This window comes from Nothobranchius furzeri, chromosome 17 (assembly GCF_043380555.1).
Source record: "Nothobranchius furzeri strain GRZ-AD chromosome 17, NfurGRZ-RIMD1, whole genome shotgun sequence".
Taxonomy (NCBI): domain Eukaryota; kingdom Metazoa; phylum Chordata; class Actinopteri; order Cyprinodontiformes; family Nothobranchiidae; genus Nothobranchius; species Nothobranchius furzeri.
Genome location: NC_091757.1, coordinates 26,433,989 through 26,453,974, shown reverse-complemented (window position 1 = coordinate 26,453,974; position 19,986 = coordinate 26,433,989). Strand labels below are relative to the sequence as shown.

Below are 19,986 nucleotides of genomic sequence, written 5' to 3'. Positions count from 1 at the left end.
CCAGAATTCCCTCTCCCCAGCCACTTGAGCCAGCTCTTCCGGGGGAATCCCAAGTTGTTCCCTGGCCAGGCGAGAGACCGAGTCCCTCCAGTGTGTCCTGGGTCTACCTTTAGGTCTCCACCCGGATGGACGTGCCCGGAAAACCTCACCAGGAAAGCGTCCAGAAGGCATCCTAATCAGATGCCCGAGTCACCTCAACTGCTCCTCTCGATGTGGAGGAGCAGCAAATCTACTTCGAGCCCCTCCCGGATGACCGAGCTTCTCACCCTATCTCCAAAGGAGAGCCCAGCCACTCAGCGGAGGAAACTCATTTTGATCAGTAAATCAAGAGCTTCGCCTTCTGGCTCAGCTCTTGCTTCACCACAACAGACCGGTACAACGCCCGCATCACAGTACACGCAGCACCAATCCACCTGACAATCTCGTGCTCCATTTTCCCCCTCACTCATGAACAAGACCCTGAGATGCTTAAACTCCTCCACTTGAGGCAGGACCTCATTTCTGACCCGGAGAAGGCATGCTGCCGGCAATGCGGACCAAGCCTTGACACCTGTCATACAGGGATCTACCAGCCCTTATCAGAGGCCCTGGTATCCTGAGGGACGCAGTCGAAAGCTTTCTCCAAATCCACAAAACAAATGTAGATTGGTTGGGTGAACTCCCACGCAACTTACAGGACCCCCCTAAGGGTATAGAGTGTTCCACGACCAGGACGAAAACCACATTACTCCACCTGAATCCGAGGTTCGGCAATCCGACGGACCCTCCTCTCCAGAACCTCTTAACAGACTTTAGCTGGGAGGCTCACAAGTGTGATCCCCATGTAGTTGGAACACACCCTGCAATCCTCCTTACACCCCCAGCTGGTCCCTGAGGTCCAGTGATCAAAGCCTACTGGTTGTGCAGCACCAGGCTAAAGACCAAAGGTGACAGATCATCTGTTGCTGTGGCCCCCAGACTCTGGACCTATCTCCCCCTGAGCCTGAGATCAGAGGACTCCTTTAAAAAGCAGCTGAAGACTCACGTGATCCGGCTGGTTTTGCATGACCTTCATCCCCACCCTCTCCTTATTCTGCTCTTATTCCACCTTTCCCGGGATCCACTGATTTCCCTCGTTCCTACTCATTTTCTCTCTCCCTTTCCTTACATTATTATTGTTTTATCACACTTTCTTTCTCTCATTTTGTGAAGCTCCTCGTGATTTTTACCTTGAGAGGCGCTATATAAAAGATCATTTTATTTCTTTCTTTTTCCTTTTTAAATAGGGGAACCACCACCCCAGACTGCCAGTCCTGTGTAACTGCTCCCGATTTCCATATGATATTGCAGAGCCGCGGCAGCCAACACAGCCCCACAATATCCAGAGCCTTAAGGAACTGCGGGCGGACCTCATCCACCCCCGGAGCCTTGCCACCGAGGGCCTTTTTGATAACCTCAGTGGCCTCAGCCTCAGAGATTGGAGAGTCCAACCTTAAGTCCCCAGGGTCTGCTTCCTCACTGAAAGACGTACCAATGAGATCTTCGAAGTATTCTGCTCACCGATCCACAATGTCCCGAATAGAGGTGAGCAGCACATCATCCCCAGTATAAGCAGTGTTGGTAGCGCACTGCTTTCCCCTCCTGAGGCGACGGATGGTAGACGAGAATCTTCTCAAAGCCGTGTGGAAGGCTTGCTTCATGGTCTCACTGAACTCCTCCCATGCCCGGGTTTTTGCTTCCGCAATTACCCGAGTTGCATTCTGCTTGGATTTCTGATACCCATCAGCTGCCTCTGGAGTCCCACAGGCCATAAAGACCCGATAGGGCTCTTTCTTGCTTGACAGCATCCCTAACTGCCGGTGTCCACCAGGGGGTTCAGGGGTTGTTGCTACGACAGACACCGACGACCCTGTAGCCACAGCTCCGGTCAGCTGCCTCAACAATGGAGGCATGGAACAGGGCCTATTTGGACTCAATGTCCCCCGCCTCCCCCGAAAAATGAAATTGAACCAATAAAAGTCAGACATTGCTTTTTAACCATGCTTCAACAGAATTTTTTTTTTAAAAATTAACTCATGGAACAGGCGTGGACAAATATGATGGTACCCCTAGAAAAGATTGAAAATAATGTGAACAAGGGACATGTTAATTCAAAATGTATCAACTAATTAGCATCACAGGTGCCTACAATCTTAGGCCTATATGTAGGGCTCCAGGTAGTCATTGTGCTGTTTGGTGACATGGTGTGTACCACACTCAACATGGACCACAGGAAGTGAAGGAAAGAGTTGTCTCAAATCAAATCAAATCAAATCAAATCAAATCGCTTTTATTGTCACGTCACATGTGCAGGTACACTGGTACAGTACATGCGAGTGAAATTCTTGTGTGCGAGCTTCACAGCAACAGAGTTGTGCAAAATACAATAACGTAAAAACAAGCAAAATATAAAAATGGCAAATCTAAGTAATAATATGTATAGTATGTAAGGTATATACATTCCTAAATGTGTGTGCTAAGTATTTTATTTTTTATTTTCTACGTGTGTGCATGTGAGTGTGTGTATAATGCGTATATACATATTTCACAAATGAATAAAGTATACAATGAAATAAGAGATATAAATGTACAGAGGTTGGTATGTGCAAAACAGTGGCATTAATGTACAGTATGGAGTGTGTAATGTTGGAGTTTCAGTAGTGAGGGTGAGGTGTCTGCGCCGTGTTCAGCAGTCTGGTGGCCTGATGGAAAAAGCTGTCTCTCAGTCTGCTGGTTCTGGACCGGATGCTGCAGAACCTCCTTCCTGATGGAAGTAGTCTGAACAGTTTATGGCTGGGGTGACTAGAGTCCTTGATGATCCTCCCCGCTTTCCTCAGGCACCGCTTCCTGTAGATGTCCTGGAGGGAGGGAAGCTCACCTCCAATAATCCTTTCAGCACACTGCACTACTCTCTGGAGAGCTTTGCGGTTGTAAGCGGCGCTGTTGCCATACCAGGCGGAGATGCATCCAGTGAGGATGCTCTCAATGGCACAGCGATAGAAGGTCCTGAGGATGCGGCGGCTCATGCCAAATCTTTCCAGTCTCCTGAGAAAGAAGAGGCGCTGCTGTGCCTTCTTCACTGTATTGTTCGTGTGCACTGACCACGTAAGATCCTCAGCTAGATGAACTCCAAGGAAACGGAAGCTGCTCACCCTCTCCACAGCGTCGCCGTTGATGGTGATGGGGGTGTGTATTCCTCTGCTCCTCCGGAATTCCACTATCATCTCCTTTATCTTTGTGATGTTGAGGGTGAGACGGTTGTCCTGACACCAGTGGGTCAGGGCGCTGATCTCCTCCCTGTAGGCCGTCTCATCATCGTTGGTGATGAGACCCACCACTGTGGTGTCGTCCGCATACTTCACAATGATGTTGGAGTTTCTCGTGGCCGTGCAGTCGTAGGTGTAGAGTGAGTACAGGAGAGGGCTCAGCACACACCCCTGCGGAGCACCAGTGTTTAGTGTGACGGGGGATGAGGTGGTGCTGCCCAGTCTGACCAACTGGCGTCTGTCAGACAGAAAGTTCAGGATCCAGCTGCAGAGGGAGCTGCTCAGTCCTAGATCCTGCAGTTTCCTGTCCAGCTTCGAGGGAACAATGGTGTTGAATGCTGAGATGTAATCTACAAACAGCATTCTCACATACGTGTCTCTCTTCTCCAGGTGTGACAGGGCAGCATGGAGTGTCAGGGCTATGGCATCATCAGTAGACCTGTTGAGGCGGTATGCAAACTGTAGAGGGTCCAGTGAATCGGGCAGTGCAGAGCAGATGAAGCCCCTGACCAACTTCTCGAAGCATGTGCTCACGATGGGGGTCAGGGCTACAGGTCGCCAGTCATTCAATGAGGAGATGGTGGAGGATTTGGGTACAGGGACAATGGTGGCCATTTTGAAGCAGGCTGGGACTACAGACAGAGAGAGGGAAAAGTTGAAGATGTGTGTAAACACTCCAGCCAGCTGAGCCGCGTCTGACCTGAGGACGCGGCCGGGAATCCCGTCCGGACCAGTAGCTTTGCGTGCGTTCACCCTCCTGAAGCACCTCCGCACATCCTCTTCAGACACAGTGTGCGCACTGACGTCATCCGCGGTGCGCTCACTGTCCGGTCTCATGGTGTTCGCTGTGTCGAATCTGGTATAGAATGCGTTTAGATCCTCACACAGAGAGGCCGTGGTCTGCGGTGTTCTGGTTCTCCCTCTAAAGTCTGTGATTGTGTTTAGTCCCTGCCACATACTCCGGGGGTTGTCAAACTGTTGCTCCACCCTGTCTCTGTACTCACGTTTGGCTGCTTTGATCGTCTTCCGGAGTTGGTAATGTGCGTGTTTGTAGTCTGATGTGTTCGCGGAGGCAAAGGCGGTGCTCCGCGCCGCCAGCGCCGTTCGCACACCTCCATTAATCCAAGGTTTTTGATTCAGGAAGGATTTAACTGTTCTAGATGGGACAACATCTTCCATGCATTTCCTGATAAATCCGCAGACTGAGTCTGTGTACTCATCAATGTCTCTAGCAGCCACGTTAAACATTTCCCAGTCCGCGTTATCAAAACAATCCTGCAGCGCAGACTCCGATTGGTCTGACCAACGATGCACCGCCCTCAGGGTTAGAGCTTCCCATTTCAGCTTCTGCCTGTAGGCAGGTATAAGCAGGATGAAGCGGTGATCTGATTGGCCGAATGGGGCGCGGGGGAGGGCTTTGTACGCATCTCGGAAAGAGGTGTAGCAGTGGTCGAGTAGCCGGTCTCCGCGTGTATTGAAATGGATGTGTTGGTGTAGTTTTGGTGAGACTTTCTTCAGGTTACCCTTATTAAAGTCCCCGATCGTAATAAACGCCGCCTCGACCTGTCCGCGCGGTGCACGGAGAACCACGGTAGTTGTATTGCGGTGTCCGGTACTTTTTCCGATAGCCAGGTTTCTATGAGACAGATCGCGCAGCAGTCCCGCATCTCTCGCTGGAATGAGATCGGAGCCCGAAGCTCGCACAGCTTGTTCCCCAGGGACTGCACATTAGCCACCAGTAGTAAACTGGGTAATGGTGGTCTGTTAGTGCGCCGTCTCAGTCGAACCAGAACGCCAGATCTTCTCCCTCTGCGTCGGCGCTTGCGGCCTCCACGGGCCCATAACAAAGGCGTCTCAGGTGAGATGAATGGGGGATCTGCAAACGGCGGGTCCGTGATGAAAACCCTGGACTCTGGAAAGTAATGAGAAAATCCATCTTTTATGTCCAGTAAGGTTTGTCGGTCGTACACAAGGATACATGTGCTACTCGTGAAAAAATAAAGAAAAAGAAAAAGTAGTAAACACAAAAAACAGCTGTTGCTGGGTGGAGCTCGCGATGAGGCAGCCATACTCGGCGCCATCTTGTCCCCCTGGTCTCAGGATATTAGAAAGAAAATTATAGACAAGCATAAGACTATAAGACCATCTCCAATAGCTAGAAGTTCCTGTGACTATAGTTGCACATATTATTCTGAAATTTAAGATCCATGGGACTGTAGTCCATGGTAGAAAAATGTCTAACGAGATCCAAGGTGAACTTCTCAAGGAACATCAGTGTCATATCACACCATCTGTTGATTGAGCCAAAGTGGACTACATTGGAGCTGACCAAGGAGGATACCATTGTTGAAAACAAATCATAAAAAAAAGCTTGACTGGAATATGCCAAGCTACATGATGACAAGCCGCAAAGCTTCTGGGAGAATATCCTATAGACAGATAGGCTGTTCCTACTGTGAAACACGGAGGAGGCGCTGTTATGTTCTGGGGCTGTTTTGCTGCATCTGGTACAGGATTTTTTGATCACAGTTCATGGGTCTTCTGCAACATGACAATGACCCAAAACACTCAGCTGAAAACACAAACAAGAACGGCTAAGAGGAAAACATCAGACTATTCTAAAGTGGCCTTCTATGAGTCCTGACATCAATCCTATTGAGCATCTTTGTAAAGAATTGAAACGTGCTGTCTGGACAAGACATCCTTCCAACCCGAGATAACTGGAGAAGTGTGCTCGTGAGGAGCGGGCCAAAATACCTGCTGAGAAGTGCAGAAGTCTCATTGACAGTTACAGGAACCGGTTGATTGCAGTAATTGCCTCAAAAGGTTGTGCAACAAAATATTAAGTTGGGGTATCATCATTTTAGCCCAGGCCTGTTCCATGAGTTTATTTATTTAATTAATTCCATAGAAGCATGGTTGACAAGCCATGTCTGTCTTTCATTGGTTATATTTCATATAATTTTTATTTATTATTACTTTTGTGAGGTTGAAGTTATTTCTGTGAACATTGTGGGTTTTTCTTTCACTGACCGAAGGGTGCCAACAACTTTGTCCACGTCTGTAGCTCAAAAACGTTTTTTATTTGTTTTGTAAGCAAACCCTTCCTGTGTAGTTCTGCATGTTCTCTCTAATCCCTACTCCACACTGGAAGCATCAGCGTTGTGGACCGGCAGCAAAACGGTTTACTCGCTACTTTCGCTGCGTGCCAGTACACACCGGGAGAATCTCAGCCGCAGAGTGCCTTCCATGCCGTGCTCCTCGCTGGATTCGCAAGATCACAAAATCCCTAGAGACTTAAAAGGTTACGGTTTGTTTCTGCCATCTGTCATTAAACCAAAAGGAAGGAAATCATGTTTAATATCACTGTTTGATGTCATATATGATGCTCTTCCCCTCCACTGCCAGGATTAAAGCCATGAAAAACACACCGCAGCACTTCTGGCACAATGCAGAGTAAATATCTACATAGATTTGAAAATTACTGGGGGGTTTTTCACTGAAACTGAATGTGATTTCCTGTCTAGCTCCGTGTTAAGTGCAGAAACTGAAGTGTCCCAAAGACGACTCAGGGCAAAAATATCTTTCATTTTCAGGCTCGTTCCAGAAGCGCTGCGCCGTTTCTGGGACACGCCTGGTTTGAATCTCCTCTATGGACTAGAATGGATTCTAATTTGAAGGAGTGATGTTCCACTGCCGTTTCGCACCGCTGATGCGTTCAGTGTGAACTAGGGGTTAAGTGTAGCTTCTCCACTGAATTCTGCTGCAGGTCAGCTGATCAGAAATATATGCAGGATAAACGTCCCCAGTCAGCCTTTCTGGTCCTTTCATTCCGCAGACCTGATCTTTTATGCCTTTTGGAGCAAAACAAAGCAGATTTTTTTTATCTGACCCAAACCTGAGGTTTTACAAAGTGATCAAAGTCTGAATAGACATGGTTCTTATCGTGATTTTCACATCAGCACTGTGACAGATAGAGCCACTCTGGCCCGGAAGAGGCAAGAAGCAACATGGTCAAGGGTAAACGGGGTTCACTTCTCATCTCGTTTTGAGCAGAATTAACTCGAACTCTGACAAGTGTAGCGTCCAGATGCCCTTCCAACACATCATGTGGGCCACACCGGAGTCTGATGGAGTCAACATTTTAAAACCACACAGAAAAATAACATCTCAGCTAAAAATGCACGCTGAGCCTGCAGAGTGCACATCATGTCAGAGAGTACCTGCTGCTTCATCACACCCATCCATCTGAACATTCTGATTTATGCTAATAGAACCAAAGTTCAAACAGAAACCTTTACTGGACCAGGAGGCCCCGACTCCTCTCTGGAGGGCTGGACCTGCTCAAACACTCTGGTAACATCCAGCACGGCTTCACCTACAAACACACACAGGTCGGTCTGGTTAACACCTGCAGCAACTTTATTACTGTTATTATTAAAATACCAGACAGCACTTAACATTTTTTCTTTTAAATCGCAATTGCTTATTCTTGCTCATTTGAAATATATTTTTAATAATTTTCTAAGTGCTTTTTTTATATTTTTACAATTTTTTATATTTTTTGTTTTTGTGAAGCGTCTCGTGATTTTTATCTTGAGAGGTGGTACAGAAATGATATTTTCTTCTTCTTCTTCTTCGACAACCCGCAGCTCTTCCATCCATCTGATGCGGCTCTCTGTGCTTGTAAAATAATGAATGGATATTTAAATAAAATGCTTTATATTTCACTGAATTAATTTTATATCTGTAAGTCAATTCTAAATGTAAAGATTGTCTGTGTAAACCTGAACAGGTCCAACCCGGTCTTACTGTGAGACCGGGTTGACGGGCCACGCTTGTGCGTAATCATATCGGCGCTTTGTGAGCTGAAGAGGATGTGAGATTCTGGGCTTCTCCTCAGACGGCTCCTGGATGTGTCGCCACATTGGAGACAGGAACAAGCACTATTCAGCCAAAGTTTCATAATCAGGGAACATTTTCTAAGTGACAAGTCTCTCTGAGAGACCGAATTTGGAAAACAATGGCTTCAGTGGGAGGAAGCTTCCCGCATGCGCTCTGGTTCTGCGACGCGCTCCAAGCCCCTCTCCACATCTTCAGCTCGCTGTGCACCGTACGTACGCGCTGACAGCGAGCTGCGCTGAGCAGTGTCCAGCTCAGATGTTCAAATGGGAATCTTTTCTTGAGTGATTTAGCTACCTCTGCGATGTGCGTAACGAATAAAATGTCAGTTCGTCTGCATGCGTCGGGGTAATTCTTTCTATTCTTTCTCCATCAAAATAAACGGTCAAATACAGGAACTATCCGGTCAACACAACACAAGCCCTGCTTTTAACTGTTTTGTTTTCTTGTGAAAATTGTTGCAAAGAGATGAAATTTAACTTGATTACCACCAGAGCTGCACACTGCGCCGTTATCTGTAGGGAAAAACAAATTGATCGGATCCTGCACGTCTTTTAACACATTGGTCAGGATTGACGCACTTTGTTTTCATTTAGTTTTTAACCCTTTAACGCCGATGCGTCACCAGGGTCACCGGTGATGCATAGGCGCATGTGATTTCAAATAACTCCTCGCTACTTCAACTATAAAATTCTTTAAAAAAACATAAAGAAGCTACTGTGTGGTGCTTAAAGGGTTAATGAAATCAAGGCTGCTTCATATTTTATTCTCCTCTGTAATCAGGCCGTGATGGAGGTCGCTTTTCTAAGAGAGACCTGAATGAGAAATATTAACACAATCGGAGAAACTCCTCCAAATGTCTGACTTGCCTTGCTTTGGTTTTTGTGTCATAAAGACCTTGTTTCAGCTTCTTTTCAACATCAGTTGCCGACTCCATCATACTCATCCCGATCCCGCACTGTTTCTTCTGACCATTCCCGCCCGCAGCAAAATTCACACCGCCCGCCCCCGCAAGATTTGTGTTGGGTCCCTCGGGACCCAATCCCGATGCAGCCCTCTAACGCAGATATCTACTGAATTGAAAACGTAGTTTAACTGAATGCAACTGAACTGATCAGTATCAAACAAAACAGAAAAGTTATTGATTAGTTTATTCATCATCCTCCTACTCTCTTCCATCTCCTCCCATCTGGCAGACGCTATCGATCGCTGTACACAAAAACTACCAGACACAAGAACTCCTTCAGCCATTTCTCTCCTGAATCTGTAGATTATTTTACCATCCTTTTACTATAGTTTTTTTTATACTTATTCAGTATGCTTATGGATATGAGTGTGTGTGTGTGTGTGTGTGTGTGTGTGTGTGTGTGTGGGTATACATGTTCTTATGTATTTTCATTCTCATTTATTGTAGTTGTATGTTTTAGAGAGTGAACATCTACCGAAGCTAAATTCTTTGTAAATGTAATTTTACTTGGCCAATAAACCTGAAATCTGAAAAATACAATGTGAAACATCATTACACAACTAAACATGCTGAGGAGTATGCAAAATACCAAGGAGATGAGAGAGCCTAACGGACTGCCAATCTTAAAACATCTGTTCTGGGGCAACAAGATTTCTTCAAGAAAGCAACCAAGGAGAGTAACGCAGCAGTTGAAGCTAGCAACATGGTCAGTGAGATGACTGCTAAAGAAGGAAAGCCATTCAGTGATGGTGAATTTGTCAAAAAGTGCATATTACAGGCTGCAAATATAGTCTGTCCAGAAAAGAAAAATCAATTTAGTAACATCAGCCTTTCTGCCAACACAGTAGCAGATCACATTTCTGATCTGTCAAGTGACATTTATGTCCAACTGTGTGAGAAAGCCAAATCTTTCAGTGTATACTCAGTTGCTCTTGATGAGACCACAGACATCACCAACGCTGCCCAGCTCGCAATGTTTGTCCGCGGTGTTGATGACAATTTTGAAGTGTTGGAGGAGTTGCTCACGGTAACTCCAATGCGTGGCCAGACCACCGCTCAGGAGTTACTTCGGCAGCTCTGTGATGCCATTGAGAATGTGGGTCTGCCATGGAAGACGTTTGATGGAGTAACAACTGATGGAGCCCCATCAATGACGGGGAGGAAAAATGGACTGGCGGCACTTGTTCAAAAAACACTGGAAGACGAGGATGTGGAGGAGGCCATTGCTCTACACTGCATTATCCATCAGCAGGTCCTTTGCAGCAAATGCCTGAAGTTTGAAAACGTGATGTCTGTCGTTGTGAAATGCATCAACCAAGTCAGATCCAGGGGCTCTAAGCACCAACAGTTCTGTGCCTTTTTAGAAGGAACAGAGTCAGAATACGGGGATGTGCTCTACTTTACCGAGGTACGTTGGCTCAGCAGGGGAAACGTACAGAAGAGATTTCTTAGTTGAGAGCAGAGGTGAAAGCCTTCATGGAGAAGGATGGAGTGGCTGTTCCTGTGCTAAGTGATCCCAAAAGGCTCATGGACTTAGCTTTTCTTGTTCATATCACACATGAGCTGAATTTACTGAACAAAACGTTACAAGGCCCGGGGCAACTTGTTAGTTCTGCCCATGACAACGTGAGAGCATTCTCCACAAAACGTGTGTGATGGAAAGCCCAGCTCTCTCAGACAAACCTTTGCCATTTCCCAGCATGCAAGACACTCGTGGATGCGGGCACACCACTCAGTGCCGAGAAGTATGTTGATGTCATTTTGAGGCTGCATGAAGAATTAGAGCACAGATATGCAGACTTCAAGAATCACAGAGCTACTTTCCACATTTTTGTTGATCCCTTCTCATCTGATGTGCAGGATGCTCCTCCTGTGCTTCAAATGGAGCTGACTGAGCTGCAGTGCAACTCTGAACTCAAAGCGAAGTTCAGGGAGGTGAATGGAGAAGCAGACAAGCTTGGGCTCTCAGAGAGTTGACCCCTAGCTTCCCTGAACTTTCCCGAATGTTCAAGCGGACGATGTGCCTTTTTGAGAGCACATACTGGTGCGAAAAGCTCTTCTCCACCTTGAACTTCAACAAGTCCAGGTACAGATCCAGACTTACTGATGATCACCTTCAAGCCATACTGAGGGTCTCAACTGCTTCCTCCCTCAGGCCAAATGTTGCTCAGCTATGTGAGAGGAGGCGCTGCCAGGTCTCGAGCAGCAAGGATGAGGCAAGAGAAACTATGTTCAGAAGAACAGTTCATGTTCCACTAATGTTCAGAAGAACAGTTCATGTTCCACTAATGTTCAGAAGAACAGTTCATGTTCCACTAATGTTCAGAAGAACAGTTCATGTTCCACTAATGTTCAGAAGAACAGTTCATGTTCCACTAATGTTCAGAAGAACAGTTCATGTTCCACTGATGTTCAGAAGAACAGTTCATGTTCCACTGATGTTCAGAAGAACAGTTCATGTTCCACTAATGTTCAGAAGAACAGTTCATGTTCCACTAATGTTCAGAAGAACAGTTCATGTTCCACTAATGTTCAGAAGAACAGTTCATGTTCCACTAATGTTCAGAAGAACAGTTCATGTTCCACCTTTGTTCAGAAGAACAGTTCATGTTCCACTGATGTTCAGAAGAACAGTTCATGTTCCACTAATGTTCAGAAGAACAGTTCATGTTCCACTAATGTTCAGAAGAACAGTTCATGTTCCACTGATGTTCAGAAGAACAGTTCATGTTCCACTAATGTTCAGAAGAACAGTTCATGTTCCACTAATGTTCAGAAGAACAGTTCATGTTCCACTAATGTTCAGAAGAACAGTTCATGTTCCACTGATGTTCAGAAGAACAGTTCATGTTCCACTAATGTTCAGAAGAACAGTTCATGTTCCACTGATGTTCAGAAGAACAGTTGTAAGGTTATGAAGTTCATTGTTTTCAACTCCATACAGCTGCCCCCTGGGCACAATAACACCGTGTAGAAAAACCAAGGTCGGGTGTTCCTCAGACTGTTTACATTCCAGGAGAAGAGTCCGAAGGAGAAGAAGAAGCTTTACTTAATCAAAGTACTTTATTTGTGATTAAAATTATTAAGCAAAACAGATGTTGATCAACAATAATCAAGTGAATGATCTGTGAAATAGATATGTCATGAATTATGTTTAATGAAACCAGGACTACGGCACAGACATACTGATCCTCATCTCCATAGAAACGCATGACACATTGTTCCAACCAATCAGAGCTTTCGGCTGCCGCAGGAGAATCTGGTGTTGACTTCAAGTGTCCAATCCACTTTACTCCAATTTATCAACAATTCAGAGATATAAAACAAGGCAACGCCATTTTAAGCTTAGTTCCATTTTGACTTCAGTTCTATTCAACATCATCCTAAAGAAAAGCACAGCCTGTCCAGATGTGTTTTCTTCTCTAAACTAACAACTGTGAAACGGGAGATTTTCGTCGTTTAACAACCAGACGACGTCCTTTCAAAATAAGAGCACCTGCTGACGCCGACGAACGGTACCGGGGTCGACCCTCCAGACGGGCTTTGAAACGTCGCGACCGCTGCACCGACAGCTCCAGCGTACATCCGAGGTTCTTGGACCTGGCATTTCCTGATCTACCTGGGAGACCCCCACTGGGTACGTACACGGCAAAATAGCGGCTCATGTCATCACTTTATAAGCCTCGTGATATCTAGTCATAACAAAGACGACCAGATTCCTTTACGTCAGCCTAGAGAATCTGAACCAAACACACACACACACACACACACCAACACAACATCCGAATCCATTCTCATCCATCACAGAGTAGTCCTGGTAGATTGTTTAGAATTTATAATTCAGAAATTAAAGATTCTCAAATGATCCCATATCTCTCTCTCTTTTCTTGTCTCAAAGTCAATACAGAGTGTTTAATTAAACTCCCTGATGATAAAAACAGCCTATTCTTCTGTTTATAAAAAGTGAACTACTAACAGTGTATTAAACTACAACTTTAGATAGTTACATCACTTCAATTCCGTTACAATATGGCGAGCCAAGCTTGATATCTGCACAGTTTATTACACTTTGTGCCGACTCTGAGACATTTTATTTGGGATTTTTGGGTTCAGTGTCTGTGTGTTAGTGAAAGAGAAAAAGCGAGCGCTTCCTCATCCAGCTCTCAGAAAGGGGGGTGCACATTCATCACCCTCCAACAGGAGGCGCTGTTTCATCAAAACACCTTAAGTGCTGACGTGTGCTGGTGGCCATTTTGGGGCCTACATCTAAGGGTAAACATTTCTCCTGTTTTATTGCATTGGAACCGTCTGTTAATTGTTTGTCGCTGTGTTTGTGACACTGTGTGCATCCATTTGTGTAATCGGAGTCAGAAGACTCCGTCGGAAATTTATTTCCATTCGATGAGCGCAGGGATCCGCGCTGTTCTTAGTCGGAATTCTCGTTAGCACCTGCCGTAGCTTGACTTGCTCGGTAAACGCTGTCAGCCGAGAACAACCGCAGAGCGATACTGCATCCAGATTGCGTACGCTATTGAGACCCTTTCAATCACGGCGCGAGATGCCCGTTGGTTGATCGAGGCAATTTTGAGACCCTGGTCGCGACAGGGCGTTCGCTAGCATTAGCCGACGAGCTAACTAGCCACTCTTCTCGGTGAGAAGGCTCGGGAACGCGTCCCGCGGAGCTTTCTAGCTGTTCCGACGCAGGGGTACTGCGTCCTTTAATCCGCTAAACCTTCCGGTACGGAGTACTTTAAGGTAACGTTAGCGGCGGTTCAGAAACACGCAGCGGTGTTTAGAATCGTGTGATTGCTACGGGGATCAAAGCCGGGTGTCGGACGACGCATGCGCGGCGGTCCGCCATCTTAGGTGCCCGACACGTAGCTCGACCCGCCATCTTGGGCAGGTCAAATGACAATGATATTTTTGGCATTATTGAACAATTTTGCCCAAAATAATCATTCACCAGCCAAGCTTCCCTGTAACTAATTCTTTTAAAAAAAAAGTCTACAGGTAAGGTTGTTTCTAAATAAACATCTAATTAGAAGGCAAATTCGAAGAGTAAATTAGTAGATAAAACAAGAAAAGACTATTTACTATTTTGGAAAATGGACTCAGAGGTAACAATGCAATTATCATCTCAACTTCAGGCGATGCAAAACACTTTCCTTCCAATGATGACTAACATGATGAACATGATCTGCAATCTTCAGAAAGACGTCAAGGGCATCAAACAATTTGTGCGTGATTCTCAGGAGACCCGGTCAGAGACTCCGTGTTTGCCTGAGAAGCCGCAAAGTGAGACTGAAATGCTGCAGGTTGATGTTTTCTCAGGTTCTGGTTCACAGGAAAACAACAACACCTCAAAGGAATGCGACAACACCTCACCGGTCGTTCCATCCATGGCGATGTTAGGCGATGAACCCGCAGATGCCGACCGCAGTACCACTACTACCACCGCCGTCACTGAGAAAATTTTGCTTGCACCTCTGGTCGGGAGAAAGGGATCTAATAGGCCCGCAGTGGAGGTCACTGTAAATCAGAGACATCGCTGTGTCGCATTATTAGACACAGGAGCGGACATCTCGCTCATCAGCGGAGCTCTTTACAGCAGCATGTGCGAACAAAGGGGGGAGGACATCTCACCCCCCACACTCATTTCGGGCCCAAAGGATTTTTACGAGTTCTATGGCGCTCCCTCGCCCGCGGCTGCGACGGCTGAGGTCAACATCTCGATAGGAGGCATGTCCTTTAAACACCTCGTGTACATCACCGAGGATATGCCGATGCCCATGCTCTTAGGGTTGGACTGTCTCCAACGCCTTGACGCTAGAATCAGCGGTACGTCCGGACAACTGTTTGCACGTGTGCGGAAGCCAAAGCCGTACAAACCGTGGCCTGACACAGGCGGACGCCCTTCGGTGGCATGTCTTTCGCGGGGGGACGCGATTTCGAACTCACCACCACTCTCGAAGCCACCGGGTAGACCCCCGTAACTTCTGTTACAGATTGAGAAGGTCATAGACCAAGCGGATGCTCTCACCAACGATGTCGAGCGCGACCAGCTAAGACAACTTTTGCTAAAGTGCCAGGATTTTCTTTCACTTGACTCCTTGGACTGTGGTCTGACCACTATCCATGAAGTCCGGATTCCTACCAGGCCCGATGCACCGCCGTCCTTTGTGCGGCAATACAAGATTCCCCTGGCGTCCATAGAACCGGTCCAGGAAATCATTGACAGCCTCTTGGCTAACGGGGTCATTCGACCCTGCAACAGCACCTACTCGGCTCCGTTGTGGCCGGTACTGAAGCCTAATGGTAAGTGGCGACTTACCATTGACTACCGGCAACTCAACAAACAGGTCCCCTTGTCTAGGTGGCCTATGGCACGCCTGGAGCAGGAGCTTCCAAAAGTGAAAGATGCTAAGTACTTTTCCACCCTTGACATTGCGTCTGGATTCTGGACGATTCCCGTCCACGAATCGGACCAACACAAACTTGCTTTCTCCTTTGCCAACCGGCAGTACACCTTCACCCGGTGTCCTTTTGGTTATTCCAACTCGCCAGCTGAGTTCAACATCTTCTTGAACAAGGCCTGCCCCGATGCTCGAGAGCGTGGGACACTCATCTATGTCGACGACATTCTTATTCGTCGGCGTACGTTGGATGACCACCTGGCCGAGCTGGACCATGTCATGGGTCAGCTCGCGGCGGCGGGTGCTAAGATCTCTCTCGCCAAGGGACAGTGGTGCAGGTCGCAAGTTCAGTACGTTGGCCTCCTTGTGGGACCACAGGGAGTGCAGCCTCAGCTTGGCAGGATTCAGGGTGTTGCCACCATCACACCTCCGACGAACGTCTCTGAACTTCGCAGCTTCTTGGGGGTCTGCAACTACTCGCGTCAGTTCGTGGAACATTACGCTGAGTTGGCACGACCTCTGACTAATCTGTTGAAAAAGGATGTGGCGTTTGAGTGGGCGGAGCAGCACCAGCAGGCCATGGACGACCTGAAGGCCGCCATGTGCTCGGCTCCGTGCTTGGCGCTCCCCGACTGTGACAAGGAGTTCTATCTTGAGGTTGGTTTCTCAGCTCACTGTTTGAGTGCTGGTCTCTACCAGATTCATGACTGCGACAGGCGTGTCGTGGCCTATGCTAGTAAGCTCTTGACTGGACCTGAGTTGAAATACTCGGACTGTGAAAAGGCTTTGCTTTCCACCATGTGGGCAGTTAAGTACTTTGCGAACTACATTGGCGGACAGAAAATCATCATTGAGACACAGCACCAGCCGGTGACCTTCCTTAACAGTCAGCGCATCAGAGATGGTGTGGTGACCAATTCACGAATCGCTTCGTGGCTGCTGGCTCGTCAAAGTTTCGAAATCGAGGTGCGCTACGCCCAGAACCGACGTAGCCCTCTTGGCATGGGTTTGGCTGCGTGCCAACATTGCTCGGACGACGCCATCGCGTCAGTCCCGCCAGCCAGGCCCCCTCAGGCTCTTCTAAACCGCAACCACCACTACTACGACCAGTCGTACTGTGCGGGTTTACCGACCGTATACGTGGATGGCAGTGCTTTTCGGCATGGTTCTGCGCCTAGTGCGGGCGTGGGTGTCGTCTGGGTAGACGGTGACCGCAGGGAGTCCCGATGTTACTCGCTGGGTGAGAAGACCTCACAGTATGCTGAAGTAGCGGGGATCGTGATAGCGCTACGTAGCGCTAGGGACCATGGCTTCCGTGAACTGGTGGTTTGCACTGACTCGGACTACGCGCGTCTCAGTTTCTTGTGTCACCTACCAACGTGGAAGAGTAGCAGGTTCCAGACCGCTAGCCGGAAGCCCGTCAAAAACCAGGCCCTCTTCAGGGCGTGTGACATTCTGGTGACTGCACTTGACATGCACAATTACTGGCGTAAAGTCAAAGGTCACTCTCGCGCACCCGATCCTGAAAAGGAGTTGAACGATCTTGCAGACTCTTTGGCCAAACAGGGCGCGACCGATGGTCCCTTGTGGGTTTTCGAACCCGGGTGGCTTGATGGACATGTGTGGTCTTTCCCTGATGAAAACCAGGTGTGTGTAGTTACTCGAGCTCGGGCTGCTAAAGCGTCCGACTCGGGACAACCCAAAGGTGCGGTGGCCGTTCAACCTGCCTATTCGGATACCGATCTCGTCAGTCTTCAATCCCGGGACCCTGCTATCAGCAGGATGATCAAGTACATTTCTGATCCTAAAACCCAGCTACCGACTTCCGTCGAGCTTGATTCCGTTCCAGAGCTTCGCTCTCTCTTTCGTGTGCGGTCTACGCTGAGGGTCGTCGAAGGGCTGCTGATGCACGCCGCCAAGCCTCCTTCGCCGCCTGTCCTTGTTACTACAAAACCGCTGAGGAGGGACATGATCTCGCAGGCTCATGACTCTCCATCCGCCGGTCACAAAGGCGTCAAGGCCACGTTCGGTGCCCTGTGCCGGGTTGCTTATTGGCCGGGGATGCGTCGTGATATCTCGGACCACGTCGAGCGTTGCTTGGTTTGTTGTCAGTTTCAGCCGTCCAACCCTACGCACAGAGCTCCCCTACAGGAAAAAGGGCCAACCACTCCGTGGTCGGACTTGCAATTCGATTGGGTGGGGCCTCTGACCAAATCCACCAGAGGGAGTAAGTACACACTGACTGTCACCTGCGCATTCACCAAATGGGTTGAATGTTTGCCAGCTCCTGATGACACGGCTAAGACTACAGCGGTCCTCTTGCTGAATCACGTTTTTGCCCGCTTCGGTTTGCCCACGAGGGTCGACTCGGACAGGGGTACCCATTTCACCTCTGACGTGATGAAACATCTTTGGGAACTGTTGGGTGTCAAGGCTAAGTTCCACATTAGCCACCGGCCCCAGTCCTCTGGACAGGTCGAAAGGGTGAACCGCACGGTTATCGGCATGTTAAAAAAGTACGTGAAAGCTAACCACCGAGATTGGGATGTGAAGCTTCCGTTGGTCCTCATGGCCATACGCGCTACCCCTCACGAGTCTACAGGTGTCTCCCCGTTTGAAATGATGACGGGCAGACAGATGACCCTACCGCTTCACCTACTGTATCAACGACAGGTTCAGTCCGACACAGCCCCGGCGTGTACGAGCAGCCAATACTTGCAGGACCTGAGAAATCACCTGCTTGCAGCATTCTCGTTCGCACAGGCATCTCTGGGAAAGTCAGCTGAAGGCAGAAAAACTTATTACGATAAGAAAGCCTCACATTCCGAACTCGATGTAGGTGACCAGGCCTGGTACTACATTTTCGCTCCCAAAACGGGTAACAACAATGCGACCTCGGGGAAGCTGGCTAAGAAACTTTTGCCCAGATGGTCGGGTCAACAACAATCCACCGACTTCAAAAGGGGGGTGATAAATACGTCCCGTTGGTTCCACAGATTTCTATCTCTGATTACACAAATTTGTTTGTTTGTGAGTGTACATGTTTGTCTTTCCTGTTATACGTCACGTGCAGACTTAAGGTGTGTTGAGATGGACGTGCTGTGGGCTCCTGGAGTCAGGTAACAGTGAGTGGGTTAGGTCACATAGTACTGTTGTCCAAAATTTTGTTTTTTTAATCTTTACTAATCACAATTGCTTAGGGGTACATTGACATGAACATGATTACTAACCACTGATTTACATTTTAGTGCTGATTTACATTTCTGTTTTTTATAGTACCTTTGACCAGTTGATTTTATCATGAGAAAAATTATGTTTGTGATTATCAATTCTTTGATTTATCCTGCGGGGCTACAACCAATTTTGCCTCTGTCCTGACAGCGTGTATTTACAGTGAGGATGCACTGATACCAGTTAGGGTTTCTTTCATTTTTCTGCTTCTCGCATCATCCCTTTTTGCATCTTACACAGTCAGGGCTGCATCCATTTCTTCACTTAATGGGTAATTACACTTAAAACTAACACATAGTACAAAAGGCACTCATAGAGTTAGGTTTTTATTATTTTTATTTCTTTGATGACATGAAATGCACTTTTGTCGTGTCTACATTGAAGTGCCTACACTGTGCTCTCTCTCCTCTGCTGAGCTTGTGAGGATCCTGCGTCCTGGGGGTGGATCCGTGACTCGTCATCTGCATCGACTACTCCTGAGGGTGCTCCGGCTCGTTGGCCTTGGACGACTGTGGTTCCGGCATGGCTGCTGGGACACCTCATTCGTTGGGATTACTGTCACCCGCTCTTCCCTTTTTGTGGATTACGATAAGTACTCTTTCAAAGTTCAATTTTTATTTGGAATATTACCCTGCCTGCGGATACAACAATCGATTTTTAATTGGAATACTACCCTGTTCGTGGATACGTTCAAGATTTGCTCCTGCTTTGCTTTATTGCCCGTGAGGATATGAAGTTGCTGTTGCTTCGTTTATGGCTTCCATGGGGAATAATTAATAACCTGCTGACTTGTGTTCTTCCTGAGGAGTATGCGAGACTGTTCTCCGGCGTGGGGTTCATGCCTCACCACAGATGGCTGTTCCCTTGGGATCGCATCCTGTTCTGTTGTCAAGATTCTTCATAACTTGGGTTTGTTCAATGACCAAGTGGTCTCTTGAAGGACCACATTGACCTTGAAAATGGGGGATATGTAAGGTTATGAAGTTCATTGTTTTCAGCTCCATACAGCTGCCCCCTGGGCACAATAACACCGTGTAGAAAAACCAAGGTCGGGTGTTCCTCAGACTGTTTACATTCCAGGAGAAGAGTCCGAAGGAGAAGAAGAAGCTTTACTTAATCAAAGTACTTTATTTGTGATTAAAATTATTAAGCAAAACAGATGTTGATCAACAATAATCAAGTGAATGAT

At 47.4% G+C, this 19,986-nt stretch overlaps 1 protein-coding gene across 1 annotated transcript in view; it reads right to left on the bottom strand.

Moving 5' to 3' along the window:
• The window catches only part of pnpla7b (patatin-like phospholipase domain containing 7b), an 82,807-nt gene that overhangs the window by 43,754 nt on the left and 19,067 nt on the right, over positions 1-19,986 (bottom strand). Inside the window, exon 13 of the mRNA XM_015971837.3 lies at positions 7,580-7,662. Coding sequence (XP_015827323.3) covers positions 7,580-7,662 — 83 coding nt within the window. The remainder of the gene's footprint in view (positions 1-7,579; positions 7,663-19,986) is intronic.